This window comes from Panicum virgatum, chromosome 9K (genome assembly GCF_016808335.1).
Source record: "Panicum virgatum strain AP13 chromosome 9K, P.virgatum_v5, whole genome shotgun sequence".
NCBI lineage: Eukaryota > Viridiplantae > Streptophyta > Magnoliopsida > Poales > Poaceae > Panicum > Panicum virgatum.
Window position 1 is genome coordinate 21,024,199 of NC_053144.1, and position 25,333 is coordinate 21,049,531.

At 45.5% G+C, this 25,333-nt stretch overlaps 3 protein-coding genes across 4 annotated transcripts; all 3 read right to left on the reverse strand.

Annotated features, from left to right (window-relative positions):
• Nucleotides 1–141: 141 nt before the first annotated feature.
• Nucleotides 142–17,106, reverse strand: LOC120650706 (endoribonuclease Dicer homolog 3b-like). Its single transcript, XM_039927927.1, has 26 exons — nt 16,822–17,106; nt 16,540–16,723; nt 16,316–16,429; nt 15,702–15,836; nt 15,484–15,553; nt 14,718–14,782; nt 14,475–14,606; nt 14,178–14,330; nt 13,034–13,169; nt 11,817–11,922; nt 11,540–11,732; nt 11,303–11,463; nt 10,919–11,134; nt 10,386–10,648; nt 9,619–9,893; nt 9,035–9,540; nt 8,849–8,946; nt 8,524–8,732; nt 8,227–8,436; nt 2,642–3,118; nt 2,232–2,513; nt 1,718–2,044; nt 1,380–1,466; nt 1,210–1,285; nt 951–1,062; nt 142–579 (listed from the first exon to the last, which is right to left on the reverse strand). Exons 1-26 carry the CDS (start codon nt 16,926–16,928, stop codon nt 351–353), a joined length of 4,923 nt encoding a protein of 1,640 aa, XP_039783861.1. The 5' UTR covers nt 16,929–17,106; the 3' UTR covers nt 142–350.
• A 1,262-nt stretch (nt 17,107–18,368) lies between these two features.
• On the reverse strand, nt 18,369–20,231 carry LOC120650710. The gene is made up of 2 exons (XM_039927935.1): nt 19,936–20,231; nt 18,369–18,859 (listed from the first exon to the last, which is right to left on the reverse strand). Exons 1-2 carry the CDS (start codon nt 20,159–20,161, stop codon nt 18,705–18,707), a joined length of 381 nt encoding a protein of 126 aa, XP_039783869.1. The 5' UTR covers nt 20,162–20,231; the 3' UTR covers nt 18,369–18,704.
• An 803-nt stretch (nt 20,232–21,034) lies between these two features.
• Nucleotides 21,035–25,193, reverse strand: LOC120650707. 2 transcript variants are annotated; one of them, XM_039927929.1, is made up of 5 exons: nt 23,638–25,193; nt 23,468–23,529; nt 22,263–23,183; nt 21,763–21,976; nt 21,035–21,403 (listed from the first exon to the last, which is right to left on the reverse strand). In XM_039927929.1, the coding sequence occupies exons 1-4, from the start codon at nt 24,755–24,757 to the stop codon at nt 21,779–21,781; spliced, it is 2,301 nt and encodes a 766-aa protein (XP_039783863.1). In that variant the 5' UTR covers nt 24,758–25,193; the 3' UTR covers nt 21,035–21,403; nt 21,763–21,778. The 2 variants fall into 2 exon arrangements, with proteins under 2 accessions (XP_039783863.1, XP_039783862.1); XM_039927928.1 differs by having other exon boundaries at nt 21,763–21,979.
• Between the last annotated feature and the right edge of the window lie 140 nt (nt 25,194–25,333).

Sequence of the window (25,333 nt, forward strand, 5' to 3'; positions counted from 1 at the left end):
TTGAATGTGATATCAGTTTAGTTGGATGACTCGTATAATGATATTCTGTCAGTTAAGGTCCTAACTCCTCAGGATCCAAATAATCGGATAACTCTGGCTTGGAGCTAACAAGATGGTAACAGTTCCACAAGGGACTAGAAATAAAGATGGCAATGTCTTTTTCTTCCAAATAAATTGTACTAATAGCTGTTGAAACTAAGAGATTTAGGACTGCATACTAATAACATGGTGGTCAGGTATTACCATTGCAGTAACAGGCTAACACATCCTATAGTTAGCCTACACATGTTTCGAACTATGGTCACTCCTGGGAGGGACACACGCCCATGTTAATCAGTGGATCCAATAACTTAACTGATGTGATCCATGCCGCTTTGCTGCTGCATCTTGCATATGCAGACCTTGAGTTCTTGGAGTTTCTCAAGCATTACCAACGATGCTGAATCCTGAGAACTCTTTTTGTTAGTTCGTTGATCACCTTGAAGCGTAATGACTGTCACATCAGGTATGTGCAAGGTGATGGTGGAAACAAAGCTATTGAAGTTTGTAGTTGTAACCCCATCCAGAATAATAGGAGTCCTGTTCCAGAATAAATAAATAAAATAAATATTTCAAAATACCCTCAATACTGCTTTAATTCATTGATCAGAAGTATGTGCAGCATAAAATAGCTGCTGCTCAGATGATTTATATAAGCACTAAACCAGGCAACTAACCATACTATCTGATATAGTATTAGCAGCCTGCTATTTTCTGCAGGAGTGCAGGAGTAATTGTGATGCTTAAAAAGAAACACAATGAAGAAAAACAAAAGCTTCGGTCAAAAATGAAAAACGAAAGCATAAAATTTCTGCAAAGACCAAATGAATAAGCATTACCAAGGTTCATGTGAATGAAAGTTTCATGTTCTTTTAGTAGACAGTAATATGTTGGAATTTTAATATACATACCTAAACCTTCGTTCCACAAATTTAAATTTCGGTATTGGCCACTGCAAAATCTTGCATAACTTAAAAAGTGCAGTCCGAGGTCCACCTTTATCCATTTTGAGAGGAAGAAAAACTGAGAGCATATGAAAAGGCATGGTATCTGAGTACTGTAAGTATTTTGTGGCAGATAGAAGTAGGTAAACAAATTTAATTTTTAGTATTTCCTATTTGATAGGCTGCAAGCCAGTGAGTACCATATAACAACCAAAGCAGGACACACCTGTTGCTCCCACTGAGGAAAGACCATCTAGGCTAAGACGGCCATCCACATCAGGATAACCATGTCGTGTTTCCAGCTGCAGAGATGCAATAATGTTCATAACTCAGAAAGTCAGAATTAAATTCAATACCTTGAAGTGCCATTTTGTTGAGAACTCTCTAGAAGCTTACACTTGTCAATTGAGATTGCAGTTCTGAAGAGACAGTATCCAATTGCTTAGCCTTAGATAAACATTGTCTAAGTGAAAGACCCCTTTTCTGCTTACAAAAATAAAATCAGTATCGAGCATGGTAGAATAAAAACAAAACAAAGCATCTATTACCAAAGCAGTAGAACACCAGTTATATTTTTATGAACTTGCACATCCTAGGAAGAGTGTGCGGGAGATATGAATGTTCCCATTGCAAAAGGCAAGAAATTTACACCCAAGGTGCATCACCATGGAGCTGCCCCCAACCCTTGAACTAGACACTTCTTGCTATTTTTGTTTCTGTTTGAGAAAACATACCTTCAGGTCAACCAGAATTCGGGCTGCTGCCTTTGCATTTGCACTCTTCCTATTTCTGTCATGCCCTTGTGCTATCAGCAGTTCATCTCGTAACTGCACCGTCATCTCGATAATTAATTCTTCTCCTTTACTGGTACATTTTGAATTAATGAAGCAACCAAGGTGGCTACATAACTCCAGCAACTCACGATAAGGTGGCAATGCAAGCTTATCAGGGGTAATCATTGGAGACAGCAACGGTTCAACAATCTTCCAAACCATATCAATATTAAAATTTACATCTATAAATATTGCACCAGTAATACTTTCCATGATGTCTCCAAGAACCTGTACAGGAAAAATAAAATTAGCTTGCTTAATTTTGTGGATACTGTCGACTTAGAAAAGCTCCACATTGCAAATAGACATCACAGAAACAATGAATCTCATGTTTCAATCAAGAATATGCAGGAGATCTGCGCATCATTCACTCAAAAGAAGATAAATTTACAACACTGAAAATAGGATTTCGAACCTTGGGTACTTTGCATGTAGCTTGTTGAAAGAATTCATTCTCGTTCCCGTTGCACTCCAAATTGAACCTGACATACTCTGTTATTTGCTCCAAAAGTATTCCAGATCCATGCTGTAGATGATTATGAATGTTGTTTCTGACAACTGCTTGTGCAAAACTCTCATTACTAACCAAAGCAGAACGTAAGTCTGTTAATTCTCCAGGATCAACATCATTGTGGGAAGCATAGAGATGTCGTGTGATTAGTAGGTCCAGCACAGAATCACCAAGAAATTCCAGCCGCTGATGCAAAGAAAAAATTAAGACACGTATCTACTTTCAAGAAATTGGGTGATTTAAATGCAATAATCTAATGCAGTAAAAGTCTAAAGCTGCTACAGCTATGACAAGAACTACTATGTTTCACTAACCTGGTAACAATAGTCGACCCCTAATTCCTGCAGAGATGGATGTGTTATGGCTTCAAGCAGAAGGCTCTTGACCGAAAAGTTGTACTTTAGTTTTGTTTCCAGTTCCTCAATATCTTTCAATTTTGATAAATAGCACAGATGAGATGCATTAGATTTCAGTTTCTGCACTTGATTCATATCACATCTGATATCAATACCAAACCACTGCATAACCCAAAGTGCAGCAGTGATGCCACCACCAACATAATATGCTGCAACTAGCGCCTCAACACAATCAGATACTGTTTTCGAGCACATCCACCTGTGACCTCTGTCACATGGTTTTCCCACGACAAACGATGGATCGTCACTGATATATCTTCCACAAAAAGGCACAAATGCAGTCTCAACTCCGCAGGTACAAGGAGAAGGACGCAATGATATCTGTCCAGGGGCAACCCAACGACGTGGGTCGAATGCACTATCACGTACATAACCCTGAAAGCATGAAACAGATGGGCATTAAAAATTAAAATCTAATAAAAATGAAATATATCAAAGAAATCAATCAGATGACACCAGGCCTCCGGTATAAGTTTAGGAAACTACAGGAGGGTAGCAAAGAAAAGAAAACAATGAAACTGTCAAAAATTTATATGCTTTTTATAAAAAAAGGAGTACTCCGTACTAAAAAACTAATGTAACTGGACTCCTGTTTTCATTGTAGCATGAATACTTTCATGCATTTTATTCCAATTGGACAAAGCTTCTAGGAAGTATCAACTTTTGTTACATGATAAGGAATTTGTTGGTGTCATTATCAAACATAACTGGTTGAATTATGATGTAAAGAATATTGACAGAATCAATTATAAACTTCAGCAAATTGACGCCATACTGTTGGTGTATATGTGAGCCCATGTATAGAGGCCTATCTAGAGGCTCATGTATAGGATCTATATATCTCACCCTTCTAGGGTTTGGAGGAATACAAGACATTATTCTCTCCTATTTTGTCTCTTGCATGGTATCAGCCTAGCATGGCCGCCGCCGCCTACATGGCCGGCCGGCCGCCGGCGCCGCCCCTCCCTTCCCTCTCCTCCTTCCCTCCCCTCTCTTCCTTTCCCTCTGCTCTGGCTAGTAGGGCCTCGACGCGGGCCGCCCGATCCCCTCCCCCTGGCCGCACGCCGCCGTCCCTACTCGGCCTCCCTACGCCGCCGCCGCCGCCCCTGCTACCGCCGCGCACGCCGTGGGTGCCGAGGACGCCGCGAGCGCCGCCGCACACGCCGCGGGCGCCGCTGCCATTGCCGCCGACTCGGCTGCAGCCACCGCCGCCGCCCTGGGCGCGGGCGCCGCGGCCGTGGGCGCCCCAGTGCCGCCGCCGCCGCCTACGGCGCGGGGCCTGCGGTCGCACACGCAGCGCAGGCCGTCCCGCCCGCCGCGCACGCCGCACAGGCCGTCGCGCCCAGGGACCCCGCGCGAGCCGCTGCCTCCCTCGCTGCCGCGTGGCCTGCGTTTGGGATGCCCCCCGCGGACGCGCCGTTTGCCGCCGCCGCCTTCAGCGGGCAGCCGATCGCCGTCGGCGGTGCTACGGCCGAAGCTGCTCTCGCTGCCAAGACCTACCAGGCTCCGCCCTCTGGATCTGGATCCTGGACCGACCCCCTCCTTGGTTCTCCTCTCACCGGCCAGACCGGGAGTGGGGGAGGCCGCGGGTGTCGTCGTCGGGGCGGACGTGGTGGTGGTGCTGGCGGCGCTACCTCTGGTGGTACTGGTGGAGGCCGTCGGGGCACTCTGACCCCGACTCCGGCTCCCACTCCTGCTCCTGGCCCGATGTGGCCGTTTCAGGGTCAGGGGGCCCCTCGTCCTCAGCCCCAGCCGGCGGCCATGCTCGCCGCTGCTGCTCCCCTGTTCGCGCAGTCCTTCAGCGCCATGGGGCGGACTCGGGTGCTTCCTTCCACACCACCCCACATGCCGGTATCCTCTCTTCTGTCCGACCCCCATACCCCTCTTGTCCTTCTTCCATCATGGTTGGTGACGGGACTTGTCTTCCTGTCACCGCCGTGGGTTCTGCTCCTGGCTCCTTTCGTCTTTCCAATGTCCTTATTCCTCCTCAGATGGTTCATAATCTTCTTTCCATTCATCAGTTTATAGCTGACAATTTTTGTTCCATCGAGTTTGATTCTTCTGGCCTCACTATAAAGGATTCGGCCTCCCGGCGTCCGCTACTCTGGTGTGACAGTACGGGCCCCTTTACACCCTTCGCCTTCCTTCTTCCGCTGCACCACTCTCGCCTTCTTCTTCGCCCTGGCCGTCTTGGTCTGCCGCTTTTGCCGCGACGTCGTCTTCCACCACCTGGCACCGCCGTCTTGGTCACCCTGGCCGCGACGTTCTGGCTCTGGTCAGTCGTAATACCGATGTTTCTGGTACTAGGGCTCCTGCTGAGCACCTCTGCCATGCGTGCTAGCTTGGTCGTCATATTCGGCTTCCTTTTTCCTCTTCTTCTTCGCATGCGACGCATGCCTTCGATCTTGTTCACTGTGACCTGTGGACTTCTCCTGTTCTTAGCCTCTCTGGTTATAAGTACTATCTGGTGGTGGTCGATGATTTCTCGCACTACTCTTGGATCTTTTCTTTGCGGGCCAAGTCTGAGACCTTCCCCACCCTCCTCCACTTCTTTGCCTGGGTGTCCACTCAGTTCGGCCTCACCGTTAAGGCCGTCCAGTGTGACAATGGGCGTGAGTTCGACAACTCCACCTCCCGTTCTTTCTTCCTCTCTCGGGGTGTTCAGCTGCGTATGTCTTGTCCGTATACCTCTCCTCAGAACGGCAAGGCTGAGCGGATGATTCGCACGACGAACGACGTCATGCGCACCCTTCTGATCCAGGCCTCTCTGCCCCCGCGCTTCTGGGCCGAGAGCCTCCACACCGCCACCTACTTGATTAACTGTCTTCCGTCCACTGCTTCTCCTGCTCCCACTCCACACCACGCCCTCTTCGGTACCCCTCCTCGCTACGATCACCTTCGGGTCTTCGGGTGTGCGTGTTACCCTAACACCTCCGCCACCGCTTCTCACAAGCTGGCGCCCCGCTCGACTCGTTGTGTGTTCCTTGGGTACTCCCCTGACCACAAGGGTACCGATGCTTTGACCTCACCTCTCGCCGCTTCCTAATCTCCCAACACATCATCTTTGATGAGTCGGATTTCCCCTACTCCACCTCCTCCACACCTTCTCCTGACCCCGAGTTGGAGTCTCTGTTTCCGACTAACCCGGTGGTTCAGCCACCGTTACCTGTCTGCCCTTTCCCTGCAGGTTTTCCCGGTGCACCGGCACCGCTTCCGGTGACCCCTGCTGCGCCACGCGCGGCCCCCGGACCTCCTGTCGTGCCGTGCGCGGCCCCGGGGTTCCCTGCTGCGCCACGCGCAGCCCCGATGCCTCCCTCCCTGCACCTGCGCGGTACGCTCAGCCGGTGCAGGTGTACCAGCGTCGTTCGGCGCCGGCGCCGCCGCGGTACGCTCAGCCGGTGCAGGTGTACCGGCGTCGGTCGGCGCCGGCGCCGCCTCCGGCTCCGGAGGCTCCTGCGACGCCTACACCGGAGCCGTCGCCACTGCCGCCTCGCTCTCGAGTCGAGCCGGCGGTGTGCCACCCGCCAGTCGTCCATCGGGATCCTCGACATGTCCATCCCATGGTGATTCGGCGGATGACGTCTCAGGAAGCGACTCTCTCCGCCACCGAGGGAGAGCTGCGGGTCTCTCCGGTACCCTCCTCTGTCCGCAACGTCTTGGCGGATCCTCACTGGCGTCGCGCGATGGAAGAGGAGTACGCGGCTCTTCTTGCTAACCAAACGTGGGACCTCGTGCCACGTCCGTCTGGTGGCAATGTGGTCACAAGCAAGTAGATCTGGACGCATAAGCGTCGGGCTAACGGCACACTGGAGCACTATAAGGCTCGCTGGGTTTTCCGGGGTTTCACCCAGTGGCCTGGTGTGGACTATGATGAGACCTTCTAGCCCAGTGATGAAGCTTGCTACCGTGCGCACGGTCCTCTCGCTTGCGCTCTCGTGCTCCTGGCCTGTGCACCAGCTGGACGTGAAGAATGCGTTTCTTCACGGCACTCTGTCAGAGACTGTCTACTGCTCTCAGCCAGCAGGATTTGTGGACTCGAGTCGTCCGGATATGGTCTGCCGACTCAACAAGTCTCTCTATGGTCTGAAGCAGGCTCCTCGGGCTTGGTACTCTCGGTTCGCCACGTTCTTGCTGACATTGGGGGTTCACCGAGGCCAAGTCTGACACGTCTCTCTTCATCTACCGCCGTGGGGATGAGACTACATATCTGCTGCTCTATGTCGATGACATTGTGCTCACAGCCTCCAGTAATCAGTTGCTTCAGAGTGTCATCTTCCCTCTGCAGCAGTAGTTTGCTATGAAGGATATGGGTCAGCTCCACCACTTCTTGGGCGTCACTGTTGAGCCTCGCCCATCTGGCCTTCTCCTTCACCAGCGGCAGTACGCACTCGATATTCTGGAGCGGGCTGGGATGACTGATTGAAAGCCCTGCTCTACTTCTGTCGACACTCAGGCGAAGTTGTCTGCTGATCTAGGTGATCCGGTGGCTGATCCTACTGCCTACCGGAGTTTGGCTGGCGCTTTGCAGTACCTCACCTTCACCAGGCTGGACCTCACCTACGCTATTCAGCAGGTCTGTCTCCATATGCATGATCCCCAGGAGTCACACCTTGCTGCGCTGAAGCGTCTCCTCCGCTACGTCCGCGGCACTGTGGACCTCGGCCTGTGCTTCACCGCTCGTCCTCTGCTGAGCTGGTGGTCTATACCGACGCTGACTGGGCTGGCTGCCCGGACACTCGTCGCTCCACTTCCGGCTACGCCGTCTTCCTGGGCGGCAACCTGGTCTCTTGGTAGTCCAAGCGGCAGCCGGTTGTCTCCCGCTCTAGTGCTGAGGCGGAGTACCGGGCTTTTGCTAACGGCGTGGCGGAGGCGTCCTGGCTACGACAGCTCTTGGCGGAGCTCCACAGCCCGCTCGCCAAGAGCACGCTCGTGTACTGCGACAACGTCAACGCCGTGTATCTCTCCACCAACCCCGTCCAGCATCAGCGGACGAAGCATGTGGAGATCGACCTACACTTCGTGCGCGACAGAGTCGCCATCGGCGATGTTCGGGTACTCTATGTCCCAACTACCTCCCAGTTTGCTGACATCTTCACCAAGGGACTGCCCTCCTTGACCTTTTCGGAGTTTCGCTCCAGCCTCAACGTAGCCGGTGGCTAGTTGTGGCTGCGGGGGGTATTTGCCCTTTTGTACTCTATTTGTACTCTCTTCTTATCCAGTCTTGAACACCGCTGCGCCGGTAGTTCAGACTGCGGGGGGTGTTGGCTTTCTTGTTGTCCAGTCTTGAACACTGCTGTGCCGATAGTTCAGACTGCGGGAGGGGGTGTTGGTGTATATGTGAGCCCATGTATAGAGGCCTATCTAAGACCCATGTATAGGATCTATATATCCCACCCTTTTAGGGTTTGGAGGAATACAAGCCATTATTCTCTCCTATTTTCTCTCTTGCACATACAAATGGACTTAGGATTGAAAGCATCAACCTGCAAGGATCTCCATATTCCATGTTTATGCAATGTTGCATTGCATACGGCTGTGGATCTCATATCAGAGAGATGACCTTCCTGTTTCATTGGATACCTTAGGAACAAGTCACATCCTATTACATATTTCAGCACTGAGTCTCCTAATAACTCCAGCCGCTCAAGAGAAAATGTCTCGCAGCACCTTAAAGTTGTGATAGCCTCCAATATCTGACATGAGAGAAATCAGATTCTTGAGGTATGCATTATTATCTTTACAAAGTAAAACGATATGTACTATCATGAGAGAGAACGAACCAGACTACTAGGTATGTGTAGAGTGTAACCAATGTCACTGCGAAGCTGGCTCGCTAGCATTAAAGACTGAAGCCGATGCATTACAGAAGGGAGTAAATAAAATGATTTAAGAATATCAGTTGTGACATCAATGTGGATGAGTAGTTCAGGTGGGACTCGGGCATGAATTTGCTCTTTCTCCAAGAGCAGAGGATTGCCAGTTGAACCATCTGCCATAAGTTGGGTGGAATGTCATGTAAAAACAGAGTCAATAGTAACACAATAATGGAGACTCAAAGTTCATTACAACAGAGTAAGAATGCTACTACATTAGGGATTACAGTACCTAGGTACTTCAATTTTGAGAAAAGTAGATTGTGTGCATTGTGGCTTTGCTTTAACAGCAACAAAGGTTGCCCTGGGTGTTGAATAACAATACCATACCTACACAGATGAAAACAGAGAAAATAGTGAGGAAGCGTACCAGAATGATTCATTCTTGAAATTGAGACATGTAAAAACAAACACCCACTTTTGATGGTAGTAGTCCATGAATGAAGCAAATGGCGAAGCTTTCCCATTATACATCTCATCGAATGAATCTTCTGCAGTTGTGTCTAAAATCAAGTCGAGAACAGAATAAATCCTCCCAGTATGAAGAGATAGCACAACTGAATCTTTGACACTGGAAAAATGAAGAGATCTGTTCGCCAGATGAATTATTTCTTCTCCCTTGTCTCTTTTATTTGGACTTAAATTTTCATGATTAAGATTCCCATCTTCCAGATACAAATTTCTCAAATGTTCCACTGCATCAGAGCAAGATGCAACAGCTTCCCACTGTATGTTTAGATCACACTGTATATGTGAGGTATGCCTCAAAGGCAAAAGTAAGTACATGTTGTCTGAGCTCCATTGTATTTCATAGCCTTTTCTGAAAATAAATTCCCTTTGTAGTCCACTCGTTCGGGAACCATGAAATAATCTACCAAATATACCATTGAAGAAGAATTCTTGAAATAATTTTCCTTTACGCAGCTGAAGAAAACTATGAAAGGTAAGCCATGGGTAAACTTTATAGAATTCTAACAAAAGTAGTATTGTTTCACGAACAACCTGCTCTTTGTTCAGTTGAATTTTTCCACAAGGAGTTACAGTTGTGTAGACCATCTTATTAGGTATAAGGAAGAGATCTATTTTTGAATTTGCCACATCATCATCAAGTGATGATTCCATTAAGAGAACGAACCCAGCATAGATTTCACCTTCTTGATCACAAACAAAATCAAATCTGTAAGTATTCAGAGTGACAGTTTCACTTTCATGGATCCAATTTCCAGATAGACCGTGAACATTTATTGTTCCGTGAAGCTCCTTTCGTTTAGTTGTTCCTGCCGAAATGGTGAAAGAGCAATTAAAAAATAAAGAATTTTCTTCAAAAGGAGAAGTCATAGCTGTTGGTACACTTTATGGGAATGCTACTGGCAACTTTCATTTTTGCAGACTAGTGTACACCGCGTATGGCTCAACTAAAGGCTACAAGTAACAAATGAGAGAGTAGCTACATAAAGGCAACCGAGCTCAATGGCCTGGAGACTTTTTCTTTAATAGACAAGTCCAAAGAATAACACTATATATGAAGAGAGTTCCTGTAAAAGTAATTATGATGCAACATGCAAATGCAAGGCAATAAACACATTCTACCAGCACAGGTTCACCAATATTTATCTTGCTACGCAAAAATTCAGGCCCATTCCGAGTCACAATCATTGTAAACAGTATTCTATTAGTGCTGAAACTTAACAAAATAGACAGAGACGTTAGGCTCCATGAAATCTTGATATAAGCTAGTGTGCAAGACTTCAAATATATTAGGCCCATACCTGGTCCAGAAAGACATTTTCCATCTGTTACAGCTGTATCAATATTAGTAGGTTCTTCAGTGGGTAATAGATGATCATTGAGTTCTCCCAGCTGGTGCAATTTCTTGCATGCCTCAAGGGATACAAGCTGCTTAGCTAAATTACATGTATTGCTTGGAGGTCCAACTATACTTCGAAATGCAGCATTGGGAGGCATTGTCAAGATACATTGATAAGACCCATCTTTGAGAGCCACATCAAATGAAGGCTTTGGCATGTAATACCTGCATAAGAGTGCTATGATGGACAAACATTTTTTTTTGTGACAAAAATACAGAAAAAACATGGGGGGAGGGGGGGGAGGGGGGTAGGATGTGTAGTTATTGTATTATATCTAATTTTAAGTCTGATCAACTTTTCATCCCGCAAGTAAATGCTACCCACCAACAGCGACAAAGCCAATTGAAATTCTAAGCATGCAACCAGACGAAACAAAACTAACATTAATAGAACAAAAAAGGTTATAAATAGTTACAGGGAAGTATAAGTAATACCTGTCTTTAGGTAGCTTCTCACAATATTTATAAATTAGATTGACACAGCAGCCTGCAGTGATAGTCGCTCCTGTTGAGTCAACATGATATGTGTACTTCTCTTTGAGAGGCAAATCATGCGATGGAGTATTGGGCGATTTATGAAGTGCAAAGTTTTTAACATAGTATTCAGTTCTTATTATACGAAATATATGTTCCTGCTGCACCAAGTTTCCCCTGAAAGTTCCAGACAAAGCATCAAAAGAAGAGAAGATTTATGCATGGTTGCAACTGATGGAAGCGGATAGCAGTGACCATGAAATTTTTTTAAAGCTAAATAATCTATATCACTTTTCAAAAAAAAACTATATCAAAATGTAAATGATAAGTGTGGCAATCTTGTACCTCTCAATCATAAGAACATAACTCGAACTGCTTCTTCTGGCACGCCCACGAGACTGGACATAGCTACAAACAGTTCTGGGAAGGTCAAAGCGTATCACACAAGAACAGTTAGGTATGTCGATACCCTCTTCAGTAACATCTGTTGTGAAAAGCATATTCACCTAGATATTGACACAAATGTTAGCATATCATTTGAAATCCTATTTAAAATCAAATATGACAAGTAACACATCATACCTTCCCAGCTCGGAACAAATCCAAAGTAAATCTCTGTACTGCTGGGCTCAAAGCATCTTTTGATGTACTCCCTCCAGTTAAGTAAGAAATTGAAAAACGAGAGAAGTTCACAATTCCTCTCATAAACCTTTCAACAGCTTTGGCTGTCATAATTCTTTCAACAAAAATCAGGCAAATGACTTCCTCTGATGAGCTGTGGAGAAAATACACATAAATGTATCTTTGTACCAACAAAAAAAAAGGAAAAATAAGCATCTTGAGTGGTGTAAGATATTACCCAAATGATTTGAAAATGTTGATCAGTGTATCCACTTTAGAAGAAATATATCCCCTCTTAGTTAGTTCCACGGAACCAGATTCTAATTTCATCAGTTCCTCATAACCTATTATAGGACGATGCCATAAGAATTAGAAAACACATCATGTACTAAGTGTAGTTTCCTAGCTGGTGATAGTATAGTGAGAGTTCAGCAAAATAAAAGACTAAAAATGATGAACCCGAAAACATGCAGATTAACAACTTCCATATGAAGTTCTTTTTATTGAATATTCAGAGGAGCTGTGCCTCTATGTATTAGGGCCTGTTTGGTAGAGCACCATCTGATTCTGATTCTCTGTGGGAGCTGATTCTGTGAGAGAAGTGATTTTGTGGCTAAAAATGATTCTCTTTGATTCTCTAGCATAAACTCTTTCTTAAAACCAGGATGGAGAATCACTTCACAGAATCAGGAGAAGCTACTTTTTTCAGCTCCCAGCCTCTTAGTTAATTTCATAGAATCACTTCACTGAATTAGCAGACTTCTCTTTTAAAAACTGTTTGGCAGAACTCCTGCTGGATTCAGCAGAGAATCAGCTCTGGGAGCTTTGCCAAACGCACGCTTAGAGAGAAATAAGAAGCCAAGCTTTTCAAAGTGGACCGGTTAGGGCCTTGAATTCCGTTCCGACCCAGTTGGAAGCAGAGCACCTTTTTAGAATTTTGAACAAAGCCCAGAGGGAGTCTCCCCCGTGGTTGAGTCTTTTTCAGAGATAAGAAATAACCAGCCCAGTACAGTGCCCCAAGGGCAATGCATAAACCCACCATGTACGCTGTTACACTGGATTTAGTCTAGGAATCTATGGATCCACACAACAGGGAGTGCTGAAATTTGTTTGTGGCACGATTGGATTGAGCATCAAGCATGCAAGAAACAGAACAAGTGAATAGAAACATGTATTTATCTTCCTTTTATCTTGTAACATGACTTGCAAATTAAAGATATTAACTAAACACATGGAAATAAATAAATTCCCACTTGCTCTTGAAACTATATTATTTCCCTATCACTAATAACTAGGGAAGATATTGTAAGGTTTTCAATGTAGGATATGTAGTTGCAAGCAAAAACAGTAAGATATTAAACATACTTTCGAGATATAATAAATAGTGCATGCTTGCTTATGCAATCATCATCAGAAATAAGAAACTGAACAAAACAAGTAAAGACCGCATCATACCATGTGGCAGAATTTCCTCTATCAAAAATAAACCTTCTTTAAAATAGGACACCTGTAAGTTCAGGCTAGCTTTAGAAAAGTGGCAATCCTCAGAATCACCAACTGTACTGATGCTTTCATTATATATTTTCACCACCTGGTAGGAAAAAAAAACTACAAGGAGTTAGCATATAAGCATTTCAAATTGTACAAGTAGCTACTCTGGTTAATAAGATTGCAAGGCAATGCATGTATATGTTTTCTACCTCACGACCTAAATTTTGGAACAGAGGGAGTAGAAAAGCCAAAACGACCTGAGATGGACCACTTTAGGGAGTTTGGGGGTCTAATATGCATTTTGCGAGTTTGAGGCCTAACTGACACAGCGGGACAAGTTCATGGATCTGTGGTGCATTTTACTCAAACAGAAATATACAATCTGAAGAAAAATGCTATAAGAAAACACTTGTAGAACTAGGATTAGCACCACATATTTTCTAATAAAAATGGTGGTAAGGACGTAAGGTGAGCAGTGCAAGTGCTACACAATTAAAACTGGCACCTATCAGGGAAAGAATCAGAAGATTTTCATAAAGGAGGGCACACAGCAATATGTATCCACTGACTGGAGCCATTTTTTTCTCTTTCAGTGAAGAAGGAGAAAAGTATGGTGTCTCTGTTGGAGAGAATAATGGCTTGTATTCCTCCAAACCCTAAAAGGGTGGGATATATAGATCCTATACATGGGCCTCTAGATGGACCTCTATACATGGGCTCACATATACACCAACACCCCCCGCAGTCTGAACTACCGGCGCAGCGGTGTTCAAGACAACCATGTTGGAGAGAATAATGGTTTGTATTCCTCCAAACCCTAGAAGGGTGCGATATATAGATCCTATACATGGGCCTCTAGATGGGCCTCTATACATGGGCTCACATATACACCAACAGTCCCAATGGTATATCCTACAGGAAACACGACCTATTACACCACACCTGGCATTTTTAATCCAGTATACTCCCTGGCTTGGCAAGAGTCAATAGAAACAGTTTACAAATGTGTAAGAAGTTCTAAATCACTCCGGACAAAGGATGACAGAAACTTAATGCGGCTACTAGTCAACAAATAGGACACATACTCAACGCTTCAATAAAATATTACCTCCAATGTAACAATGGGACCAAGAGTATTTAGTCCATACAATATCTTCCCATGGTACCTGTACAAGCTCTTTCTTGACATCTCCAAGATACTATCAGTGTCTTCAAATTTATTAGGGGATGATTCTTGTAGACTAACCAACAAACCATCAAACTGCCCAACAGTGCAATGTTTAAATATATCATATATACATAAGTGCAAATGAAAAATAATATATTACGTATTCTAGGGTGTGACAACTCAAACGACATATTTTTCTAGCGCATCAGAAGAAATACATTAGTTTAGTTGAATCACCTTCTCATACAATATCTGTAACTTCGATTCCAGATCATCCAAATCAAACAAGTAAGGATCATAGTATTTGTTAACAATTGTTGCACTAGGTGAAAAGCTCTCCAGTTCATTCCTATCTTCAACAATATATACCTGGAATAACATGTAAGATATTGACATCAATTTGTTGCTCCAAACTTGGATTTCCTAAAAGAACTCACTAAATTCAAAACTAAAGAAGTTTTGGCTGCTAAAAGAAAGAACCTTGGCATCCAATATCAGTTCAAGTTGAACAACCTGTGCTTCACAATCTTCTATGGTAGAAGCCCCTGACAAAAATATAGGGCTTCAATAAATAAAAGGTTGTAGCAAAATGCTAACGCAAATTAGAATAGCATGATCCATTTTATGGTAGAATTGACATCCTAGGTGACAATATGCTCTAACAGGATTGCCATGCCACACTCTGCATGAACCTAGCCAAGCAATAGTCAAGGATCCCCAAAATATGCACCTATCATAATTAGTTCGAAAACATATGCCTAACGAAACAGTCATAGATCAGAAGACATCTTTGATTCAGTAAATTGGTCATGCTTAGCTTCCAGTAGGATGAATAGCAGCGCTAAAAATAATTATTAACAAGGAAATTCAATGAGCACACAAGATTCAAGTCCGATGCATATTGAAGCAGCAACCATTAATGCGCAGGCAGTAACCTAGAATTTGTACTGCTGAGAATGAGAAGTAGAGCGGCATTTGTAGAAGAGAAAGCGTCACAGTTCCAGCAATGCAATGTCTTGTGATGCACGCAACAATACGTGTCAGTGCCAGAATAAGTCTTGGCACCAATACGGCACCAAAATGGAGTATCGGTGTATCATAGAATTTATCAAAAGAGCTTTTCATGGAACATGACATAACGAAAGGAAGGCAATTACAGTCAAACAACATGATAATTTAAGTAACTACAAAGCATAATTTTGACGAAAGAGAAAGTACACATGATTGCCGTGTACAGAACTCCTACCTTTTGTGGCAACAGGAGATGCCGTCATTCCAAATACTGCTGGCCTCCACTCAGAATCAGCGTAAAACTCCTTTAAACTCAAGTAGGGTATAAAACATTAGAAAGTTTTGCGTGACACTTATTTAGAAAATGTGATTGTCTACAAACATTGCAAGAGGGTATAGAGGAAAGCTTATCTATGAATATTGTCAAATCAAAGAAAGTATCTTCAATCCTACCTTCATTATTTGTGAGTAGGGATGGTTTCCACAAGCACGATGACATTCATCAAATATTAGCAAGCTCATTACATTCATTGTTAGAAAAGCATGCCTCAGAGCGTCCAACAATATCTGTGGCGTCATAACAACAATCTGAGACAGAAAAGGAAAAGCTTCATTACTCAAAGCAAACACATAGTCCAAATCGCAGATAGTAGATAAGCAAAAATGGGACTTTGAATTTTGAAAAGATAATTGAAATATCTTGTAAATGATTATGAAATCCTAGAGAAGAATATGGCAGTACGGAACTAGAAAGCCATAAAATCTCAGATAATTAAGTTGATCAATATTTACAAGATATTGTGAATGTAAGTAGAGCATCCTTGTAGGGTTCTGGCAGCAAAACCAGTATGTGTTTTTAGCAAAGTTCAAGGATTATTTAGTCTGCATACACTCTACAACTATGCATTTGTGGACGACAACCTCAGCCGTCAACACGCCAGGGCGCTTGTTTGTCCCAAACCATTCATCAAGCACAGTGTGCTCTGCTCTGGGCATACAATTGCTCAATTACCGCCTCAGACAGTCAGACGTATATAGCACGGGCTTCGGTGAACCCTGGCGCTTACCTCCTTAGTCCCGATTGCCTCCTTCCACTGAAGAGCGCTCCACTCACCGACCCCTGATGCCCCATGGCACTCCACCGCGTCGAGGTCCGTGTACTCCCGAATCACCTCGAATTGCTATAGAACAAAACGCAAACTTATCGCAACCGCCTCCCCATCAGAAACATAAGCCTCCACCCCCGCATTCCCGCTTGGAGAAGACAATAAACGGACCACCGGACGCGCACCTGGTGGACGAGGTGCACGGTGGGCGCGAGGAACACCACGATCCGGCGCGGGGCGTCCCCGGCGCGCGCGCGGCGGGCGTGCTCACGCGCCAGCATGACGGCGACCATGGTCTTCCCGGAGCCGGTGTCGAGCACCGCGATGGTGTTCCCGCGCAGCGCCGCCGCGAACACCTCCACCTGGTACCTGCACGCGAGCGGAGCCCGCATCAGCTCGGCTCAGCAGGCGCCCGCGACGGGCCTCGGCCGGCCCGATAGCGCGAGATCGGAGCGGTCGGTCAGTACCCCCGCGGCTGGAGCTGCTTGTGCGGGCGGCGAGGAGGCGGTAACTGCGCCGGCGGAGGTGGGGGCGGCCGGTCGGCGTCGTCCTCGGACATGGCGGCGGACACCATGGGGGCCGTAGGGTTGGGTGCAGGGCTGCGGGCGAAGCGGTGGCGGCGGTGGGGTGGTGGGAGACGCGGCGGACCGGAAGGGGAGGGGGAGCTGCGCTGGGGGAGGAGTTGGAGAAGGCGAAGTGCGTGAGGCGGTGGGTGTGGGTGGCGCCGTGGTGCTCTTCATTCGTAGTTCGTTCGGTGGCGCGGCGGGGGGGGGGGGGGGGGGGGGGGAATGTTTTGCGCTCTGTTCTGGGGAGGAGGCCGTTACCGTTGGCGAGGCGGAGGGGACTGGGTACGAACGGATTCGCGCTCCTCGGCGGCTGGCATGTGGACCCATATTGTCAGATGGCACGTGCCTGCAAAATGAACGCGACTGTCTCATGCAGTCATGCTGCTATCGTGATGATTGAGAGGAACCTTTCCTTTCCTCCTTTTATTTGTGAACTATGATCATGCTAATGTGCTAGTCAATTTTTTTTCCGGAAATGCTAAGACATAGACGTCCGGACGGGAAAGAAAAATTGGACACCTCAACATATGTTTTAATAGTTGATATTCGATGTTGCAACTATTACTTCTGCATGTTTCATGATAAATGTTGCATGAAACATGGTGTTTATGTTGCGGTGAAAATTTTCGTGCCCGAGAGTCAAATGATTTAATTAATTTTTTCACATATTTTCTAATATTACACCTATATATTTCTGGTATGTCTTGCTTGGATGTTGCAACGGAGCGTTCGATGAAAAAGTTCCCAGCAAGCCCGAATTTCTTTTTGACCCGTGTAAGAAAAATGCATGAATCATGAAGTTATTACTTGTTAATCTAGATGCATTCCCGCTTGGAGAAGACAAATACAAGTAATAACCCGCATTCTAGTTCTGGCGCGCAGCCCCCCCCCCCCCCCCCAATGATTTGAAAATTTGCAGTAAAATTTTTAAATTTGATCAACTTACTAGAAAATTAGCACTGTGGCCCCCCACCCACCCACCCCAACAATGGGAAAAATGAATTCCTGAGTACGCCCCTGATCTACTCTCCTCTACGTCTACATACATTCACTCTTTCTTCTTTCTTCTCCACCTCGTGCTCCAAAAGAGTTTCTAGGCTGTAGGACACTCGCTGCAAGAAATACCCATATTTTCATTAAAAAAAAGAAACACCCGCGTATCATTCCTGACAACACTTGTCCAGCGAGCCCTATATGTACCGAATATGTTAGTAAGTCCTGGGTAAGAAAAGATAATCACAATGAATGTTGTGCCGCTACAAAAAGTCCGTCCTAGTGCCTGTCGCCACATCTGTCAACCTAATCCACTAGGTCAAGTGTGTCATTTTGTGTGATCACATCCTAACGCTGTACGTGACTGTTCCAACATAATGGAAAATTCTAATAAGATCTGAAGCTTCTAGATCAACAACTTTTGAAAAAAAAAACCTTAAAGACAGACACAGAAATAGAGTCATAACCAGGACTGTATACATGCTTGAAACATAATTGTGAGCTGAAAACCCAACTTCGCCGCCACCGAGACTTTGTATGATATGCAATTCTGCAGCCAGAATAAATACCAATAAAATAAAGGAACATGCATACATGTCTCTTTTAATCCTTTGTAATGCCACCCATATCTCCATATCAATGATCGGCAGTATACACAACACGATCAAGTAATTTCCTTCAGGGTAATGGTTGCTGAAATGCAACCATGTAACAACAGCTTTCTATGCCTACACGCTCACTACGCATCATTGTACATTCATCTGTCCTTGAATGTCAATCCTAGAGCATCTTCACTTTGATTTCTTTCGAAATCGTTGGCGCTTCTTGCCTCCTGAATTGTTACTGCCATCCCAGGCACTTCCCCAGAAAAACAATGACATCCAGAACAGAACTGCAAAGAATATACGTACTCTATCCTGCAACCTTGACAGCCTCTCTTGCCAACCTGTCAAAAGGGAAGTAAAATTAATTATATGCTCGGAGTTATAACTCCATCTTTAGCAATTTATTTACTTCATCAAAAAGCTCGGATACCCTATAGGTGTCCAATATCAAATCCAATAGTTCACAGCAACACACTATAGGTACATTGTATTCTTACTGGATAGACCTCAAAAAGGGAAATATATATGAATGGGTGTATCAGACCATGAAGCCAACCAACCAATAGGATACTATTACCAAGAGGGATAAGGATGTTTCAAGAAATATGTGTTCCACAAGTCGTTATATGTTCAGTACACCACAAAGATGAGCTTGGTGGTCTCTAGGACTGTCTTGTTTTCACTAAAAAAAAAAGGGCGTACCCAGTGCCGTAGGCTTCCCGCACTGTGCGGGGTCTGGAGAAGGGTTGTCTTTAAGTCCCAAGCCTTACCCACACAAATGTGCAGAGGCTGGGGCTCGAACCCGGGACCTTCCGGTTACTGTCTTGTTTTCACTGGAACAAGAAAAAGGAATAGACAAGGGCGATCATATGGCTATTGGCTGGTTACTAAATCAATGGATTACAAGCACTAACATGGCAATAATGGCATGGAAACAAAGAAAAATAACTCACAAAGATCACAAAAATGACAGTGAACCTTAATTCAAATAAGCTCTGCCATGGTCATAGGACAGCCACAACTTTGGTGACTGTTGAATACAATTGCCTTCTATACAGCGGACAAGTGATGAATTTTGCATTAACTTAATTGATGTGAAGTCACCCCTTCTCATCTACTCAAGTCTTAATTAGTTGACCTGATTACTTCAAAAATTATGCGCACACTTCGCCCCCAAAATTTCTCCACCATAGCCAACCACCGAGTTCATTTCAATCCCCAATTCTCTACATCAAACATGTGTAGCGCACTCTACGTTGATGTCCCACGGACCAACATCAAAACAGGTATGCCCAGCCCCAGCCCCGGGTTGAAACGCCAGATCAGTCAACAAATTGTGCGCAATTACAGCAAAACTATTCACAGCTAACTGGAGATCAAAAGTTGCAGAAACGGAAGGAGAAATGAATACGAATACCAGACGGAGGAGGAGGCTCGGAGGAGGGCGGCGACGGCCCCGCGGCCGCTCGACAGCGGATACTGGGCAAAGGACGACAGCCCGGCCCCAGGGAAATGGGGGAAGCCGCGGCCGATGGTGCCGGGCACAAGCGGAAGCGGTGTAGGGAAGGGCGTAGTGGCGAGATGCGCGAGACGGAAGCGGCGGCGGCGGCGGGGGCGGCTGGAGTGGAGCACGGCGTCGCCATCGGGAAGGTTCGTCCCGAAGGTGGGGAAACGCGTGGCTGTCTGTGAAGAGAGACTGGATGGTTGGGGAGTGAAGCCAGGGAGACCGGCTTCCGCTTGTAAATCCGCGGACGATGGTGCGACACGCGCGCAGGCTTCCTCCCATGTGGCGGTGAAAAAAGAATTCGTCAAAATCATCTCAAAGTTGATGTATGGCATGGAAATCAAGATATATTGCGCAAACTATGCAAACCAGCTATCAGAACCCCAGAATTCTAATCCAATGGCTAGAGATAAAACAGTGTTATTTTAGCGCTTAAACCCCCCATCAATCCCCTCCTAATCTCACTTTGGACGGCTAAAGTGAGATTAGGAGGGGATTTGGGGGGGGGGGGTGTTAAGTGTTATCTGCAGCCATTGGATTAGAATTCTGGGGTCCTGATCGCTGGTTTGCATAGTTTGCACAATAACTTGATTTTCATGTCATACGTTGCCTTTGTACTAAATCAAATTTCTATATATACTTTTCAAATTGCTATAAAGAAAAGAAAATTACTATATGTCGTTAGTTCCATTAAACTCACACGAGATATAACTTAATAGTGTATTGTTCTTAGTGTTATAGATGTTGATATTATCTGTATAAAACTTGGACCGATTCAGGGAGATTTGACTTTGAATAAAACTAATATTTTGATAGGGTTATATTACTAAAACTAGTTATGAGAAACAGTTGTCTAAACAATGAGCCATCAGGCATCGTATCAAGCTGTCAACATAATTTCGAAGTTTTTTTTAAGGCGCGAAACATCATGACTTTATGTATAAATGTAGCATTTCCTTTTGGCCAAACAATGGATGGACATTACATCAAACGATCAATCTCCAAACCGAAATATCCAAGCTTGAATGTTGCACTCAAAAAGAAAAACGGAAAATAGAGGGCAAAACAACAGAATTTATTACACAAACTTCCTCCAACCACAAAACTTTAAGTTCTGATTCATCAGAGGACCTTGGGATTCAAGAAATTATCTCTTAAAAAAAGCCTTTGTTTTATGTTTTGCCCAGTGAACAAAGGCAGCGTCTCAACAAAGAAAAAAGAAAAATGATGCAGCATTCAAAGAAAGAAAATCACGGCTGTATGTTTTGCAGCCTGTTGTAGCTTCTCTTGTGTACTCAGATTATACAGCAGCCAGACGAAAATAAGAAACTGAAATATGTACAAACAGTGTTGACGAGGTGCCAATGCCATGTCGGACTACCTGTGGAATCAATCGGGTGTTATATCAACTGAATTACACCAGTTTATGGGAGGTGATATTAAATGCTAGTATTCTACTGGACCACAAGGTAGGAGCTACAAAACAAAATGTGATACTCATTCTGAACAGTGTATTTTCACCGTTGACTGGAGCACTTAGGTAAGTTCGTAAGTTTTCATAAGAAATATATTTAGGCTGTAACAGGGATCTAACTGAATCAAGGCACTTGGTATATAACACTCATTAAGCATTACTCAAAAAAAAATTGCAATCTCGATTCTTGAAACTAAAATATTCAACCTTGAACAAAGGAAACAAAATGGAGCTACAAAGTAGAGGGAAAATACAACAAGACTTACATAGAGTCTGTTATGTTCAAAGTTTGCTAACTTCCTTCTTCAACCACAAACCACGGAGCCTTGATTCATAGCTCATGAATATCTCTCGATTTGTTGCATCCTTGAGAACATGAAGGGCAAGATGCTTGATCTCATCCGACACATTGTCCATGTCATGTAACACTTTTAAGCATTTTGATATTGAGTATTCATTTCCTTGTTTTGTACCTAGAGGCTGCTAAATGGATTTAGTTATAAAAAATGAATGGATTTAGTTATAAAAAATGAATGGATTTAGCAACAGAAAAAATAAACCGAGGCAATCATTGAAGGTGCACTTTTCCATACAAAAAGACCAGGAGTCAAATGTTATAAAACACAATTGCTATTTGCTAAATAAGAAAATGTGACAGAAGAAAGATTCAGTGGCAAACTACCTCCTGAGTCCTGTCGTTGCAAAATACACAGCTGCATTCTTATAAACAGAAACAGAAATTAGGAAGAAAAAAAAACTTAAATACCTCAGTCAGAATGTCCATGTTCCCCAGATACGATGTATTGCCGTTTCGATTAAATGTATCGTTTCCAGGGCCAGCATGTATGCATTGCCTCTTAGCAGCACAGCTGCCATGATTTCCTGTCCTTCCTGATGAAGGTGGCACTTGACCTTTCATCACAGGACATGAACCCAGGCTAATGTGCCTCTTTAGATGGCTAGTGCCTGCTGTTTTGGAGCCAGCAAAGGTTCTCTTGCAATAATTACAGCATGCTCGTGTGCATCCATCAGAATTGGTTTCAGTTGTGAAATGCTCCCAGATGTTGGAGATCTTTCTCCGACGTCTTGCTGTGGTTGGTGGTGCGTCTGGTGCTGTCTCAGCAGTGTCATTACCCTGAGGCATTTCAATACCTTGAACCATCTGCCTGTCATGGATGGCCATTTGATTACAGCGGATCATTGAACAACCATGAACCATCTTCCTACCAGGGACCATTTCACAACCATGTCTTGATGCGGTAGGTGCCGCCTCAACAGTGTAAGTACCATGAGTCATTTCAATACCTTGAACCATCTCACTGTCACGAATAACCATTTGGTTGCAGTGGATCATCTCCTCACCATGATCCATCCGGTTGCTGCATCTTGATGCAGTAGTCACCTCAGTAGTGCCATTATCATGAGTCATCTCAATACCTTGAACCATCTCACTACCACAGATAACTGTCTGTTTACAATTGATCATCTTACCACTATGATCACTAGAGACCATCTCGCCGCCACATCTTGATTTGGTTCGTACCACTGACTCAGCAGTGTCATTACCATGAGTCGTATGAATACCTTGGACCATCTCACTGCCATGGACGATCATTTGATTATAGGGGATCATGTCGCCAACATGATCTAGCCTGCTAGTAGGGATTGTCTTGCTTTTGTAAACCATCTTCTCACATTGGACGCCAAACATCATATTCATTTAACAAATAAATAATAAGAAACAATTGCAAGAATTATTAATGAACAAAGTTTTGCAAGACTGGTTGCAGCAGCATTTAATTTTAGTGGCAAAAATTCGATAAATTTAATATAAAGTACAGTTGCTATAAAACAAAATTTGAGTGAACAAAGATGCTCAGGCAATTATCATGTATGGCTGGTACGCAAAAAGTTGGAACATCTTTTGATAGATTGATAGAAATAAAAGTTGGGGGTAAAATTCATAAATACCTCAGTTTCTTTAGTTGTCGAAAGATTTTTTGTTACAACATCCACAATATAATTAATAGTCTCTGCAGCAAAGTTACCACAATTGACCAGTGTAAGTAGTAACCAAAAAGTGCAGTTCACTCATACTTCTGTTGAACATCTATCTAAAGTGTCAAGTGCAGATCACTTACCCCTACCAGTTTCCACCAACACTGCAGGTGGCCATGGCATATGCAAAGGATAACCAAGAGCGCTGCACTCAAACTCAGCATCGATACACATTTTCTTCAGATTGATGGCAAATTGGTGGCACCGGTCGCCACCTAGAAGAGCTACTCCATTGGTTACGACATGGACTTGATGCAATTGGGCATCCCTGCCAAGCACTTGGCTAACTGGAACTTTCTTCTCTGGCTCCCACATCTTGGCAACACCATCCTCCTTTAGCAGCCACACTTGCAAATGAAGGTTGTTAGCACTCCCAACAAGGCCCACAAGGCAGCAGACACCATCGACGGTGTCTCCTATGGCATACATTGACGGTTGGAAGAAGGTGAAGGGGAGACCAAGTATGGAGAATTCCACAGTGGCTGTGTCAAGCAAGAGCAATGAAGTATCTTCGTATCTCCAAAAGATGAGCCTACCGGCGTGCATCGCCTGGTCATGTTGAGGTCTGCTGATGTTCTTCACCCACTGATGGCGACGCCACTGGCGAGTACATGAGTCGTACTCAGCAGCTCGCACCATCTGGTCACAGCCACGGTGCTGCACACTGAACACGCGGAACGACGCCGCATCGTCGCAACGGCCTTGCAACAAGCATTCAGAAATGAAGGTGCCTTCGAGGGGACTAATTTGCGGAAGCGGAAGCCATAGGGGTTCGTGCCCGGACACGGGGTTGTACACGGCGCGTGACTCGCCTCTGGAGAGGAGGAGGCGGCTGTTGTGGCAGTCAAGGAGGCGCCACTCCGGGTGGCTCCCGAGGCCGGTGAGATTGAAATCGCCGGCGCGCACAAATTTGGCAAGGGCGCGGTCGGACCGGACCGAATCCGCAAGCTGGAAAGAGGGGAGCCCGGCGTGCGAGCGCGGGACATAGAGGCCGAGCAGGGGCGACGAGGTGTGGCGGGAGCGGTACCTGCGGAGGAACACTGGGGACGAGGCGATCTGGCGCCAGCGCCTCGAGGCGAGCGCGGCGCGTACGAGGGCAGCCGGCGACGGGAGGCGGAGCAGGACCTCGGCTACGGCGTGGAGGTCGTCGGCGAGGGAAGTGGTGGTGGGGGCGCCATTGATGAGCTGTGCCGCCATCGGCATGCAGAGGCGTCGGTGGTCGGGTGGATCCGTGGATGGCGGCCGAGGCGCGGCCACGGTGCGAGGCTTCCTCCTGTCTCTTAACACTGGATGAGGAACCAATTAACGAAATGAATTGGAAGTCCACGGCGCGGCGGCGCAAAAATCTTACAGAAAAGTCCATTTGGTCGTTCTCTAACTCCAAAATCGTATTATTATTACATCCTTAATCCTTATCCTTATCTTATCAATTATATTTACTAATGCGTCTTCCTCCTCTCTCACTTACATGAGGTCCCCACCTCTCATCATCAACCTCTTTTCTCTTCCTCTCCTTCTCCACCAGGGCCGAGCCAAACCCCTCACCTCGCGTTCCGGCCGTCGCCCCGCGCCGCGTGGCCTTCGCGGTGCTGCTTACGCTGCTCCTCCGAGCGCAAAAGGGAGGCAGGCAACGAGCGTGTGCTTGTTGTCCATAAGCGCCCGGCCTCTCCACTTGGGCACCATAGCTGCCATTGGCAGGGGACAGAGCAAATGGAGGTGGAGTGGTGGACGGCGCGAGAATGCCTGCACGAATGGCGGGGAAGATGAATTGTCACACCG